Source organism: Colletes gigas, unplaced genomic scaffold, assembly GCF_013123115.1.
Source record: "Colletes gigas isolate AHSC1104 unplaced genomic scaffold, ASM1312311v1 Colletes_gigas_Sc00072, whole genome shotgun sequence".
Lineage (NCBI taxonomy): Eukaryota > Metazoa > Arthropoda > Insecta > Hymenoptera > Colletidae > Colletes > Colletes gigas.
Window position 1 is genome coordinate 12973 of NW_025106701.1, and position 12006 is coordinate 24978.

The 12006-nt window shown below is 33.3% G+C and overlaps 1 protein-coding gene across 2 annotated transcripts; it reads left to right on the forward strand.

Moving 5' to 3' along the window:
* The first annotated feature begins 225 nt into the window (after positions 1-225).
* On the forward strand, positions 226-11532 carry LOC122403762 (sugar transporter SWEET1-like). Of its 2 annotated transcripts, XM_043407494.1 has the most exons (7): positions 343-361; positions 693-854; positions 2125-2202; positions 2694-2817; positions 4508-4663; positions 10735-10854; positions 11423-11532. In XM_043407494.1, exons 2-7 carry the CDS (start codon positions 778-780, stop codon positions 11528-11530), a joined length of 663 nt encoding a protein of 220 aa, XP_043263429.1. In that variant the 5' UTR covers positions 343-361; positions 693-777; the 3' UTR covers positions 11531-11532. The 2 variants fall into 2 exon arrangements, with proteins under 2 accessions (XP_043263428.1, XP_043263429.1); XM_043407493.1 differs by having other exon boundaries at positions 226-854.
* Positions 11533-12006: the final 474 nt, after the last annotated feature.

Sequence of the window (12006 nt, forward strand, 5' to 3'; positions counted from 1 at the left end):
GCTGTTTGCTCCCCAATACTAATTCAGTGAATAGTTTCTCAATTGACCGCTATCCATGATGAGAGGACGCTAAAATCACCTTCGAATTTTCAGGTTGGTATGACAGTCAGATTGGACCACGAAAGTCCATAGGGTGTGAAGTCTACTCGTATACCTCGTCTGTGATGTTTAATCTCTATTGTGTCACCAGATTGCGCTAGCGTAAATGGCAGATGTATTTTTCCATCTACGTATGCTATAGTATTACCAAACAAAATACGCAATAAGTAGATGTCCGCTATGAACAATGACGTTGCATTGTGTTAAAGTGCGTTAAATGTTACGTGTATACTAATATACCTATTTTACATGTGAAAACTAGGTTGGTGTTTATGTAACTGGACGTTATCAGATATCAGAAATCGAGGATGCTTTAAAAACACATTGGAAGGCGATCGAGTCGATCCGATCGTTTTATCACCTAACGATGGAAATTTCCTTGTATTCATTTTTTCATGATGTAATACGATCGTTCTCGTTTTATCTTATCCCCGACAGTCCAATGCTTATCCAGAATAAGCAGAAATTAATCAAAGCTGTCGCCGATAAACTTGAAGTACGGTTTTGTACCGTAATGAGGCATCACGCGAGCGTTATAAATAGGAAAAAAATATCTTACCGTCATTACCGTTCTCCTACTCTTTCCGTTTAAGCCGCGAACGTGCTCTACTGTTCTGTAGTGGTGAAGTGATTCGTAGTAATTGCACGACTGCGAACGAGGACAATAGTTAAAGTACAATGGGTCTGGAGGATTATAAAGAAGTTGTAGGAACATGCGCCTCGATTACAACCATGGGGCAAATGTTGGCCGGAACGTAAGTCGAGATAATTTCATAATATTCATTATTATTTATCTTTCAATTAGTTGAAGTGCTATATTTTCACCGATATCGAAGATTTTTAAATCCATTATAAATTACGACATTTTGAGTAACGGTAAAACTGCAGTTTAGCGACTGCCATAAACGTGTTTATTTTTCCTAATTTTTTGTTTTTGTTTTTTTAATAGATGTATTTCAATATTGAAAAGAAACATACACTATCCGAATAAAGTATTCATACACTACTTAATGCTCTACTTTGAACGGCGACAAAATGTACAGAATGTTAATTTAGCAATACAATGTAGAAAATTAACGCAGTTTTTATGATATAGTATTTTATTAAGGTTTAAACATTTTATTAAATACTTATAACGAGAATTTGTTTTCGTATCGTGGAGAACATTTATTTAAAAGACGTTACAGTCGGTTTGAGAGAATAGATCTGGCTTGTATGATATCGACGATAATCCTAATACATCGTCGTAATAAAATATAATAATGAAGTATTAGATTTTTGTTTTTCTTAATAAAAATTTCATCCAAACGAAGCTGTAAACAATTCTTCGTATTGCAGCTAACATATGTACATAACGGTTGACCGTAAAATATAAACTTAACTGATTTTAATGATTACGAGTTTCAGCTTACATTAGAATAAAAACCTAACCTAGACTTAACTCGAACCTAATCAGTTAAAATAGTTACTAAACAGGTGGCTAGTGGCAGGTGTTTATTTTATGTTACGTTAAGTAAGAATTTATAAGAAACGTATTTTAATAATAATTCAGTGTCCATTAATTTTAGAATGTATACATAATACAATACTTTTTTATGTAGAATTTGATGCTTTATTGAAGTTTAAGAAGAAATATTTGGTATTCTATTTAAAAAATTAAGGTGACCTTCATATCACGTTCATACTTATAAATTTATTTGAAAACCTCAAACCCATTCAAGGCTGGTTAAAATTTATAGAGAAAACACTTCAAATACTATTTTAAATAATAAATTCTTCACAATTTGAATAAAATAATATTTTAAAGAATATTTATAACAAATAAAATATTTCTTTTTCAAAAGCACGTATATGATCTGAAATAAAATATTTATTTATTAATGAAATTGTATTTTACCAAAATTCTTAAATACTCGTTGAGAGTATGAATATATTGCGACTGACTATAATTTCAATGTCATTGAAATCGGCGAGGCGGCCTATTTTTTAAATTATTACCGAATTCCTTATGTGATTTAATTATAGATTAATATGCAAGGACATTTATCAAAAAGGTTCGTCAAAAGGTGTCGATCCAATGCCTTTCTTGGGTGGTGTAGGAATGTGAGTATATACTACAATAATATTTATTACATAAAATAGCGATTAAATAAAATTTAGTAACATTTAAGAAATTTTATTAACCGTTTTGTCTTTGTGGAGTGTAGCTACTTATAAGTGATTTTAATTATTATTGTTTACACTAAAAGCATCCCTGGTACTTATTTTTTGTTCGTTACTATGAAAAAAAAACTTCTTTGACAATAATATATGTTATATGCAAGCTTAACAAAACATATTATACTTCATATTTCGTAAAACATTTTTTCCAAAATGTTTTGGAAAATTTCAGTCTTCTTTAGTACAGTATGAAATGAATTAATATAAAAAATAAATACATAATGCAGAGAGAAACAATAAATAATAAACAATGGAAAAAAAGGTTCACGAATATTAAGAAGAAAATAAAACATCGTGAAACATGTTTTTTTGTAAAGCAAATTATTTTCAAGTTACAATAAATAATACATAGACAATGTATGTATTTTTTATAGGTGTATTTTGATGCTACAATATGCATTTATTCTGAAGGATCCTACGATGATCAATGTTAACGTTTTTGGATTATTGACAAATGCAATGTACATGGCTGCATATTACTATTTCACGCCAAACACGGTACGAGTTTTTTTATTCATAATATAACATATCGTCCTTCCACGAGAAGGCACAGCGTGTCACATCCCCACTCTTGCTGCAGTCCGCTGATTGGCTGTCACCGATCTTCGTCACCGTTTTCAACCAATACCTGTGAGTCAGCGGACTGTAACAGAAGTGGGGATGTAAACACGCTGTGCCTTCTTCTCGTGGAAAAACGATACATGGTATTGGTCCGTGATGCGTTACTTTCTTCAAGTATTCCGCGGTTGCCTTTGTTTTTCATTTTTAATTTTTCCAATCGAATTAGTACGATGCGTTATAAATTATATAAATAAGAAAAAAGAAAACTACTTAACAGAATTAATCATTTGGATATTTCAATGAAAGTTAAAAAAAATAAGTTGTACTTAAAATGATTAACGATTATAAAAAATGACAAAACGAGTCGTTTTGATCCACTTGGATCTAGTATTAATTTTAACGCGATCAATAATACGTAAAATATTATTTTATTTTAAAATAATTTTGATTCGTTTCATTGTACATTCTGTTCATAAACATTTGAATGTTTTTCGACAGGATGGTTCTGTTTAACATTTATAAATGCAGCTGCATCTGGCGACGTACGCTAACAATAAGACGTACAGTGAAAACTCGATAAATGTCGCTACTCCGGGTCCGGTCAGCAACACTTACGGAATAGGAGAATCGTCTTTCGAATTTGATTATAGTTTGCCGACGTTTCGAACGTAGAAAGAGTCAGTAGCTAAAGAAGAAAGAGGGACTGAAACTCGGATTTATCGCCCTAGTTTAAATATCCGCGTCAGTGTGACCATACTACTGCACAGAAGAAAGTTTTTTATTTTTTACTTTTTGTTAATAAAAATTTCACTATCATGTTGGGGAGATTTCTCTGATTAAAATGAGGCTAAACACGATATAAATCGGTCAATATTTGGTGGCATAATATTGAATTAAATATTGTACTTGCGAGTCTTTCTCTCTTTATTTATCCTTCTTGTGCTGTCCTTTTCTATGTTCGGAAATATCAAAGAACGACGCATCGAGGTGCTGGCTACATTTATCGAACGGGAGGTAGCTATTTTCAAACGGAACGGTTCCACCGTTTCGTAAGTGATCAAAAACTGCAACACTTATGAAATAGGGGGTTTCGTTAGCTACCACTGTTCGATAAATGTACCAATCCGCTGACCTTGCGAAGATATGAGTACACAATATTTAATTCAATATTATGGTAACAAATATTGGCCGATTTATATCGTGTTTAGTCTCATTTTAATTAGAAAAATCTTCCCCACATGATAGTAAAATTTTTATTAAAAAAAAGTAAAAAATAAAAAACTTTCTTCTTGTACAGTAGTGTGGTCACACTGACAGGGACATTTAAACTAAGATGACGAAGGCAATAAAGATTTTTAAAGAAAGCCGCTACGTCTCCGGTTACACTTCGCCTCACTGGTTCAAGGGGGATCCCCCTAGTGGTGGGGATAAAAATGTATCATTTATGGAACAGCTCTTGAGGACATTTATCGAGTTTTCACTGTACTTACTTTCGTTATGCTTTGATTAAATATCGTAAGATACAAATGCTCCTGCACCGCGAAGAAATCTCGTGAATATTTGAAAATATTTCTAACAAGCCTCGCGTCCGTACGAATACTTTATCTAAAGTTTGATGCATTTTTAGAAGGATACGCTTGCTTTAATAGGCAAGGTAACAGCTTTCGTAGTGGTCTTCCTTGCGTATGCTCAAGTGGAAAATTCCGAGAAGATCGAATTTCGTTTCGGTTTAATTGTGACGGGGTTACTGCTTTCCTTAATAGCGTCCCCACTTGTGCATCTTGTAAGTATACATTCACTAATTTTACGCGTTTTTTTCTAGAGAAACTTGGCCTTTTACAGAACATTCTACAAACTAATAAAATTAACGAAGAAAGAAAATTGTTGAAACAATACGCCACAAATTCCATACAATTTTTTTTCTAAGAACCAACCAGTAATTTCATGATGGTTACATTGCTGAATCATTTTGCGTTGCAATAAAATACTTTAATATGTCGTAAGCTGTGGCAAATCATGCAAATAATAAACGCGACACCGAATAGAGATCTAAAATTGTTTTTTTTTTTATCGTAGAATGGTTATTTTCTGAACCACTGAGCCGCGAATGTTTGACAACAGAAATAGAGAATGTTCATTTAATGGAAATACGTTTTTGGATACTGTAAGAAATAGATAGTATACTGTATCCATGCGTATACTGAGCATGCGCGTGGGAGAGAGGACTGAAACAGTGTGGCCAGATCTGGCATAATTGAGTGCATCGAAATCGACAACAGTGACGACGAACTTCCTTAGCGTCTAATGGAGTGGTGGGGATAGCAGGCATATACTACCGCACGAGCCACGTGTACGTGAGCTCGGCGCTTGCGCACAACTTCGGGAAATTGATAAAGAACGTCAGTGTGAGCCTTTCCTTCTTGCTCTTGTAAAAGACAAAACAACTGAAATACGACCTCGCGATAAGTGGCATACGATTCCAAGCCTCGACTGTTCCAGCATTTTTACTTTCCGACCTATGTAAGGTATAAGGAAATTTATAAAGTATCATAATGGAAAAAAAATTTCGAAATTTTTTTTGAGCGGAAATACACGTTTTAGGACCCCCTCATCATATTGTGACTACTACAAAAAAACATATTTTTTTTTTTGTTCCTATGCTATTGACATGATTGCGTCTAAACGGCTGAATGAATTTCAATGAAACTTAACATTTAAGTTTTATGTTCTCGTTTTAAGGTCTCATTATATTTTAAGCGTGATCAGTTCCCATATAATGATGATTATACGTCTGTAGTTTTATAATTATTTCGATACATATACATCATTTGTGACAAATTTTTAAAGCGATTTATATAAATCTTAAGAAGGATTAAGATCAAATATACTTTTTTCCTATCTTTCCTAGACAGGAAAAATTAAACGAAGTCTTATGCCTTGCATACCTACCTAAACCACATAAAAAACGTATTCCACAAATATTTTAGAATAATGTTGTTCAAAGCAGTCTTACTCGTAAAGGGTTAATTAAGGGTTAATTAAAATGAAAAAACAACTCTTAGCCAGTACCGTGCACGCTACAGAAATAGATTACTACTGACTTTTCCCACTATGTTTTTAATAACCGTATCAAATTGTTACACACAATCAAATGTTATATATTTGACTTAACTTTACATAACAAAATAATTGTAACGATAGGTAAAACAATAACGTGCACGCTACCGTTCAATGGAAACCACGGGAAGGTGGTGGTCACTTCCATCAGGAGGGAAATGTAAAAAATTGTTATTTCTTTGTAACATTATCACATGCCGTATATTAAAATGTTTTTATTAATGTAATGAAATTACAATATAATGAAAAACTAACTCGTGAATGCATTAATTTTTATTAATATACACACGAGCCATAAAAATGGAAAAATGATATAATTGTTTACATTTCCAAAGGATGGGATGTTGGAATAGGACGTTTGCGATTAAGCTGGCACGTTATATCGTGCATTGTTGCTCTTACGGTACCGTGACGTAAGTGTAACAAGGCGCGACATTCTACGTCATAGCCACACTATCTACAGCAAGCAATTTCACTAACTAAAAATATACGGCAAAATATAAGCAAATAAATGAAGAAAAAAAATGATAGTTAGAGCAAGCAGAATAGTATTTACAGCAAGCGAAATACGTAAAAAAAGTAACAATGCGAGACAAATTGAACGACTATTTACATATTAGCGAAGTCCAAAAAAAAATATTTTGGACATCACTAACAAGACTGCGGTTGCAGTGTAAGCGCTTTCGCGTGACGTTATGGCACATACATACATGCATCACACCTTGTTGCGCCTACGTCGCGGTACCGTTGACGTAACAAGATCAGTCTACCGCGACGTCGCATGAAAACGTTTATACTGTCATTGCAGCCTAATAGTACGAATTTACTAAAGAGCTTTTCTCTGGAGAGAAAAATCTCTCTAGAGAAAAGCTCTGTAGTAAATCGGTACCTTAATTTTCGTCATATGACGTAGCGGGAAAATTCTCAAAGTTATTGTCATATGTTGCGTTTAATCTTAAATTACACTTTTGCTTCTTAGCAAATCTATGATATAAATTTTTGGAATACAATAGAGCTAGATGATCGTCATCTACCTCCATGGGTTGAGAGTTTTCCCTCTGCGCCTTTAACGAAGATTTCACAACGCAAATAGAGTTGACGCTGGCCGAAGAAAGTTTATTCCGTTTCTTTGTTTTTATGTCAGGTAACATGGAAAACAATCTTTCTGCATCGGCATTGGAATTTGGAAGTGATCTAATTGTATTTACTAATTTCATCAATTCAGGAAATTTAATTTTATAGTCCAAATTTCGCGTTAATAAAATTGTTTTCCAGAAACCATCGAATTTCATCTCGATAAGCGTCTGTCTACCTTTCGTTGTAAATTCCAAAGGCAATACTGACCATTCTGTTTGCAGTCCTTCTTCGTCGAAACCGCCGAATTTCTTAGCGATTAAGAGAACATTTCTGAAGGAAATGTCTCTATTTGTATCATTTAATATAAAAGTGGGTTCAAAAACATACAAGTTGCTAAGAAATTCGTCATCGATTGCCAATCGATGACGAATTTCATTTGCAGCTGTAATATAAAACATTAAACAATTTTTCCTTACGGTTTCTACGATGTCGGACTTGCCTTCTGCATTCAGTTGATGCAGAAAATTAAGACACTCTGTTCCTAAATTTATACTATTAAATGGGAGTTGATTTTCGACTACAGAAAAATTCATCATTCTTACTAAATCCATGTGTTTCAAAAGCTGCGGTTTCAGAAAATTGCGTAATATATCGCATAAAAGTTCTGCCGCAGTCTTTTGAAGCAAATGAATTCTTGTCTCTTGAGTTTGAAAGAAAATGCTAAATTTATAAAAAAACTCAAGAGCGTAATTTAGAAAATAAAGATATGCTTTGGCCTCTGGATTTTGTCCTATCCCAACATCCCATCCTTTGGAAATGTAAACAATTATATCATTTTTCCATTTTTATGGCTCGTGTGTATATTAATAAAAATTAATGCATTCACGAGTTAGTTTTTCATTATATTGTAATTTCATTACATTAATAAAAACATTTTAATATATGGCATGTGATAATGTTACAAAGAAATAACAATTTTTTACATTTCCCTCCTGATGGAAGTGACCACCACCTTCCCGTGGTTTCCATTGAACGGTAGCGTGCACGTTATTGTTTTACCTATCGTTACAATTATTTTGTTATGTAAAGTTAAGTCAAATATATAACATTTGATTGTGTGTAACAATTTGATACGGTTATTAAAAAACATAGTGGGAAAAGTCAGTAGTAATCTATTTCTGTAGCGTGCACGGTACTGGCTAAGAGTTGTTTTTTCATTTTAATTAACCCTTAATTAACCCTTTACGAGTAAGACTGCTATGAACAACATTATTCTAAAATATTTGTGGAATACGTTTTTTATGTGGTTTAGGTAGGTATGCAAGGCATAAGATTTCGTTTAATTTTTCCTGTCTAGGAAAGATAGGAGAAAAGTATATTTGATCTTAATCCTTCTTAAGATTTATATAAATCGCTTTAAAAATTTGTTACAAATGATGTATATGTATCGAAATAATTATAAAACTACAGACGTATAATCATCATTATATGGGAACTGATCACGCTTAAAATATAATGAGACCTTAAAACGAGAACATAAAACTTAAATGTTAAGTTTCATTGAAATTCATTCAGCCGTTTAGACGCAATCATGTCAATAGCATAGGAACAAAAAAAAAAATATGTTTTTTTGTAGTAGTCACAATATGATGAGGGGGTCCTAAAACGTGTATTTCCGCTCAAAAAAAATTTCGAAATTTTTTTTCCATTATGATACTTTATAAATTTCCTTATACCTTACATAGGTCGGAAAGTAAAAATGCTGGGACAGTCGAGGCTTGGAATCGTATGCCGATTATCGCGAGGTCGTATTTCAGCTGTTTCTCTTTTACAAGAGCAAGAAGGAAAGGCTCACACTAGCGTTCTTTATCGATTTGCCGAAGTTGTGCGAAGTGCCGAGCTCACGTACACGTGGCTCGTGCGGTAGTGTATGCCTGCTATGCCCACCATTCCGTTAGACGCTAAGGAAGTTCGTCGTCACTGTTGTCGATTTCGATGCACTCAATTATGCCAGATCTGGCCACACTGGACTGAAATGTAACAGCGTAGCGTCGTAGAGTGTGGTTGCGTTTTGTTTGGGACCGGTGTGTTGTTGGACTATGGCTGTGCACATGGTCCGAGTTGTTACATTCATACACTCTCGGACAAAGTGATGGCACACGCGTACTATCTTTATTTTCTTGTGTTAGAGTTATGTTAGCGTGAACATTTTTAGTGATACGTAAAACGTATCTTCCACAAATATGTAGACATAATATAGATTGATGTTACTTCAATGAGGTTTCTTAGGAGAGGAAGACATAATCCGACACAGACAAAATGATAGCACACTTTGAAGATAAAGATATATATTTCATATAACACAGGTATACATACTTTATATAACAATATATATACTAAACTATATTTTTCTAATAGTGTACAACCTCCTTTATTTTCTGTGACTTCCACCATCCTTTTAGATAAAGAATTATAACTGTTTAATTTTTGTTAGGACTAAATTTTCCCATTTAGTTATAATGTTACTTTTGAATTCATTTATATTTGAAAATTGTCGGTCTTCGATATACATTGAAAAGAAGAGTGAAAACATTCTTTAACAATTTTGGCAGTATGTATGTACTGCAGCATTATCTTGTTGAAATATGTATGGTTGTAACAGCAATGTGTTCTGCATATGTATAAATTTAGTTCTTTATTACTCGAAAGTAACGGATGCTATTCATTGTGCCCCGAACAAACTTAATGTCTGTTTTTCTCTTATATCCGACACCAGCCCAGACCATTACTCTTCTCATTTGTAAAGATTACTCGTTTCCAAGTCTCTTTCCAAAGTGCATGTTCCTTTGCAAATACCAAACGTGCCTCCTTATGTCTTACATTTAATGCTGGTTTTGTCATTATTCTACTTTAGTTTATAATGTTGCTAGTCTGGAGTACACAACGAACATACAGTATATTTGTTTTCACTCCAGCTTTCTTAGCGATCTTCCTCATAGTAGCACAAGAATTGGAAACAGCATGTATTATTGCTCATGTATCGCGTTCAGATAATGCTGCTGGTTTTCCTGTACTTTTATTCTTTCCGGTTGCACTTGTATCTTTTAGTAAATTATATATAACTTTTCTACTGCGACTAACATATTTTGCAATTTGAGTAATTGACGGCCTTTGTTTTCTCAGAGCTAAAATTGTACTAATTTCATTTTCACTAAAACTTCACTAGACTTTTTGCCACGACCCATTATGAAAATAGCAATGTGATAAAATTCTAGACACCAATTGAACATAATAACTCAATGCAAGTTCATAAAACACTGAAGAAATTGTAAATACTGTTCCAGTGTGCTATTATTTAGTCTGCGTCAGATTATGTGTTTCTCTTTCAACTAAGAGAATCTATTGAAGTAAGGTCAGTCTATGTTATGTTTACATGTTCGCAGAAGGCATGTTATACATATAACTCAGAGTTTCCACGCTAGCATAATCCTAACACGAGAAATTAAATATATTTTGTCTGGGAGTGTATGCTGTGTAAAGAATAAATAGTTTATGGATTTTCGTGGTGTCTACATATTATTCAAATTCACTATCTCGTCTTAACGTATAATCTGATAGTTATTCTATATAATAATAATTATATTTCTCTTCATTTACCAGGGAGATGTCGTGAAGACGAAGAACACGGATATTCTTCCCTTTCCACTTATTTTCATGGGCACCCTAGTCTCTTTCCAATGGTTATTGTACGGCGTTATAATTAATAATGGTTTCGTTATCGTAAGTAAACACATGATTATTATGCGCGTTAACACATTGCCTACGTCATTTTACAGTATTCGCTTGTTATAAGTTGTCATTCCCGTTTCGTTATGAGTAGTCTGATTAACCCCTAACCTGCTTTCACAGTCTATTAACGAGTCAATTTGCTCGAAGGCCATTATACCGTTTTGCGTACTAAGAAACTACCAATTAGCCCAATGTGTTCAAACACTTTACTTGTTCCCATTTAACAGATTCTCCAATAAGGGCAATAGAACTTTAAATTGAAATAAAATGGTAACTACAAAAGATAATTTTGTGCTCATTAATTTATTTTGATATACATTCGATGACATTATATATGAAATACAGTATTTAAATGACCACCACGGGTTATCTGGAATAGTGATATTTCAATTTACTTTTATGTTATAAACTTAAGAAAATAAGTAGAAAATAAAATTACTTTTTCTTGTGATCTAATCTGAAACAGATATTACAGCATAGAAACTCATCTTTGTTAAATAACAATTTTAGGTCTTGAAAATTATTTGCAATAATTACAGATGCAATTTTCATTCAAAAGTTTCAGAACGCTGTAGGGTTTTTCCTTTCTGCGGTGCAGCTGTCGTTGTTCGCAATATTTCCGTCAAAATCGAAAGCGAACCCGGCCAGTCAGAAGAAGACGAAGTAACGGAAAAGAAAGTGTAGATTTGTTAACAAACTATCATACCGTCAGTTATTAAAATGTTCCTACATTATGTACGTAACCTAGCATAGGTACTGGTGATTACGAATGTTACAAATACGTATTTAGGTGTAATTTAGATATACGACCATCTCGTGATAGATAGTTAAATTCGCCTTATTCATGCGTTTGAATTGTTAAAATAAAAATATAACATTCCATTACAAAAAAGCATGAAATAACCTTTATATTACCTTGAAAAATTGATGACATTTATCGTGGGACGGCCTGTATATAGGATGTTTGTATAAATACATATATTTCGGAAATTACGTTCGATTTTGTCAAAAACTACTTTTAGGAAGTTAAAAACTTCGAGAGGAACGCTTGAATGTTTAAGGACATCGGTGAAGAACCTTTTGATATTGGAAAACTTCGTGAAAATCAAGGGCTGAAAGCGTCTTATAACGAAAATGGGTCGC

What these genes read in the sequence shown, in the direction of transcription:
- LOC122403762 (XM_043407493.1), top strand. Translation starts at nt 778, where the DNA reads ATGGGTCTGGAGGATTATAAAGAAGTTGTAGGAACATGCGCCTCGATT. An exon ending in GGGCAAATGTTGGCCGGAAC is followed by an intron (nt 855 to 2,124) that starts GTAAGTCGAGAT and finishes ATTTAATTATAG; the next exon opens with ATTAATATGCAAGGACATTT. An exon ending in ACTATTTCACGCCAAACACG is followed by an intron (nt 2,818 to 4,507) that starts GTACGAGTTTTT and finishes ATGCATTTTTAG; the next exon opens with AAGGATACGCTTGCTTTAAT.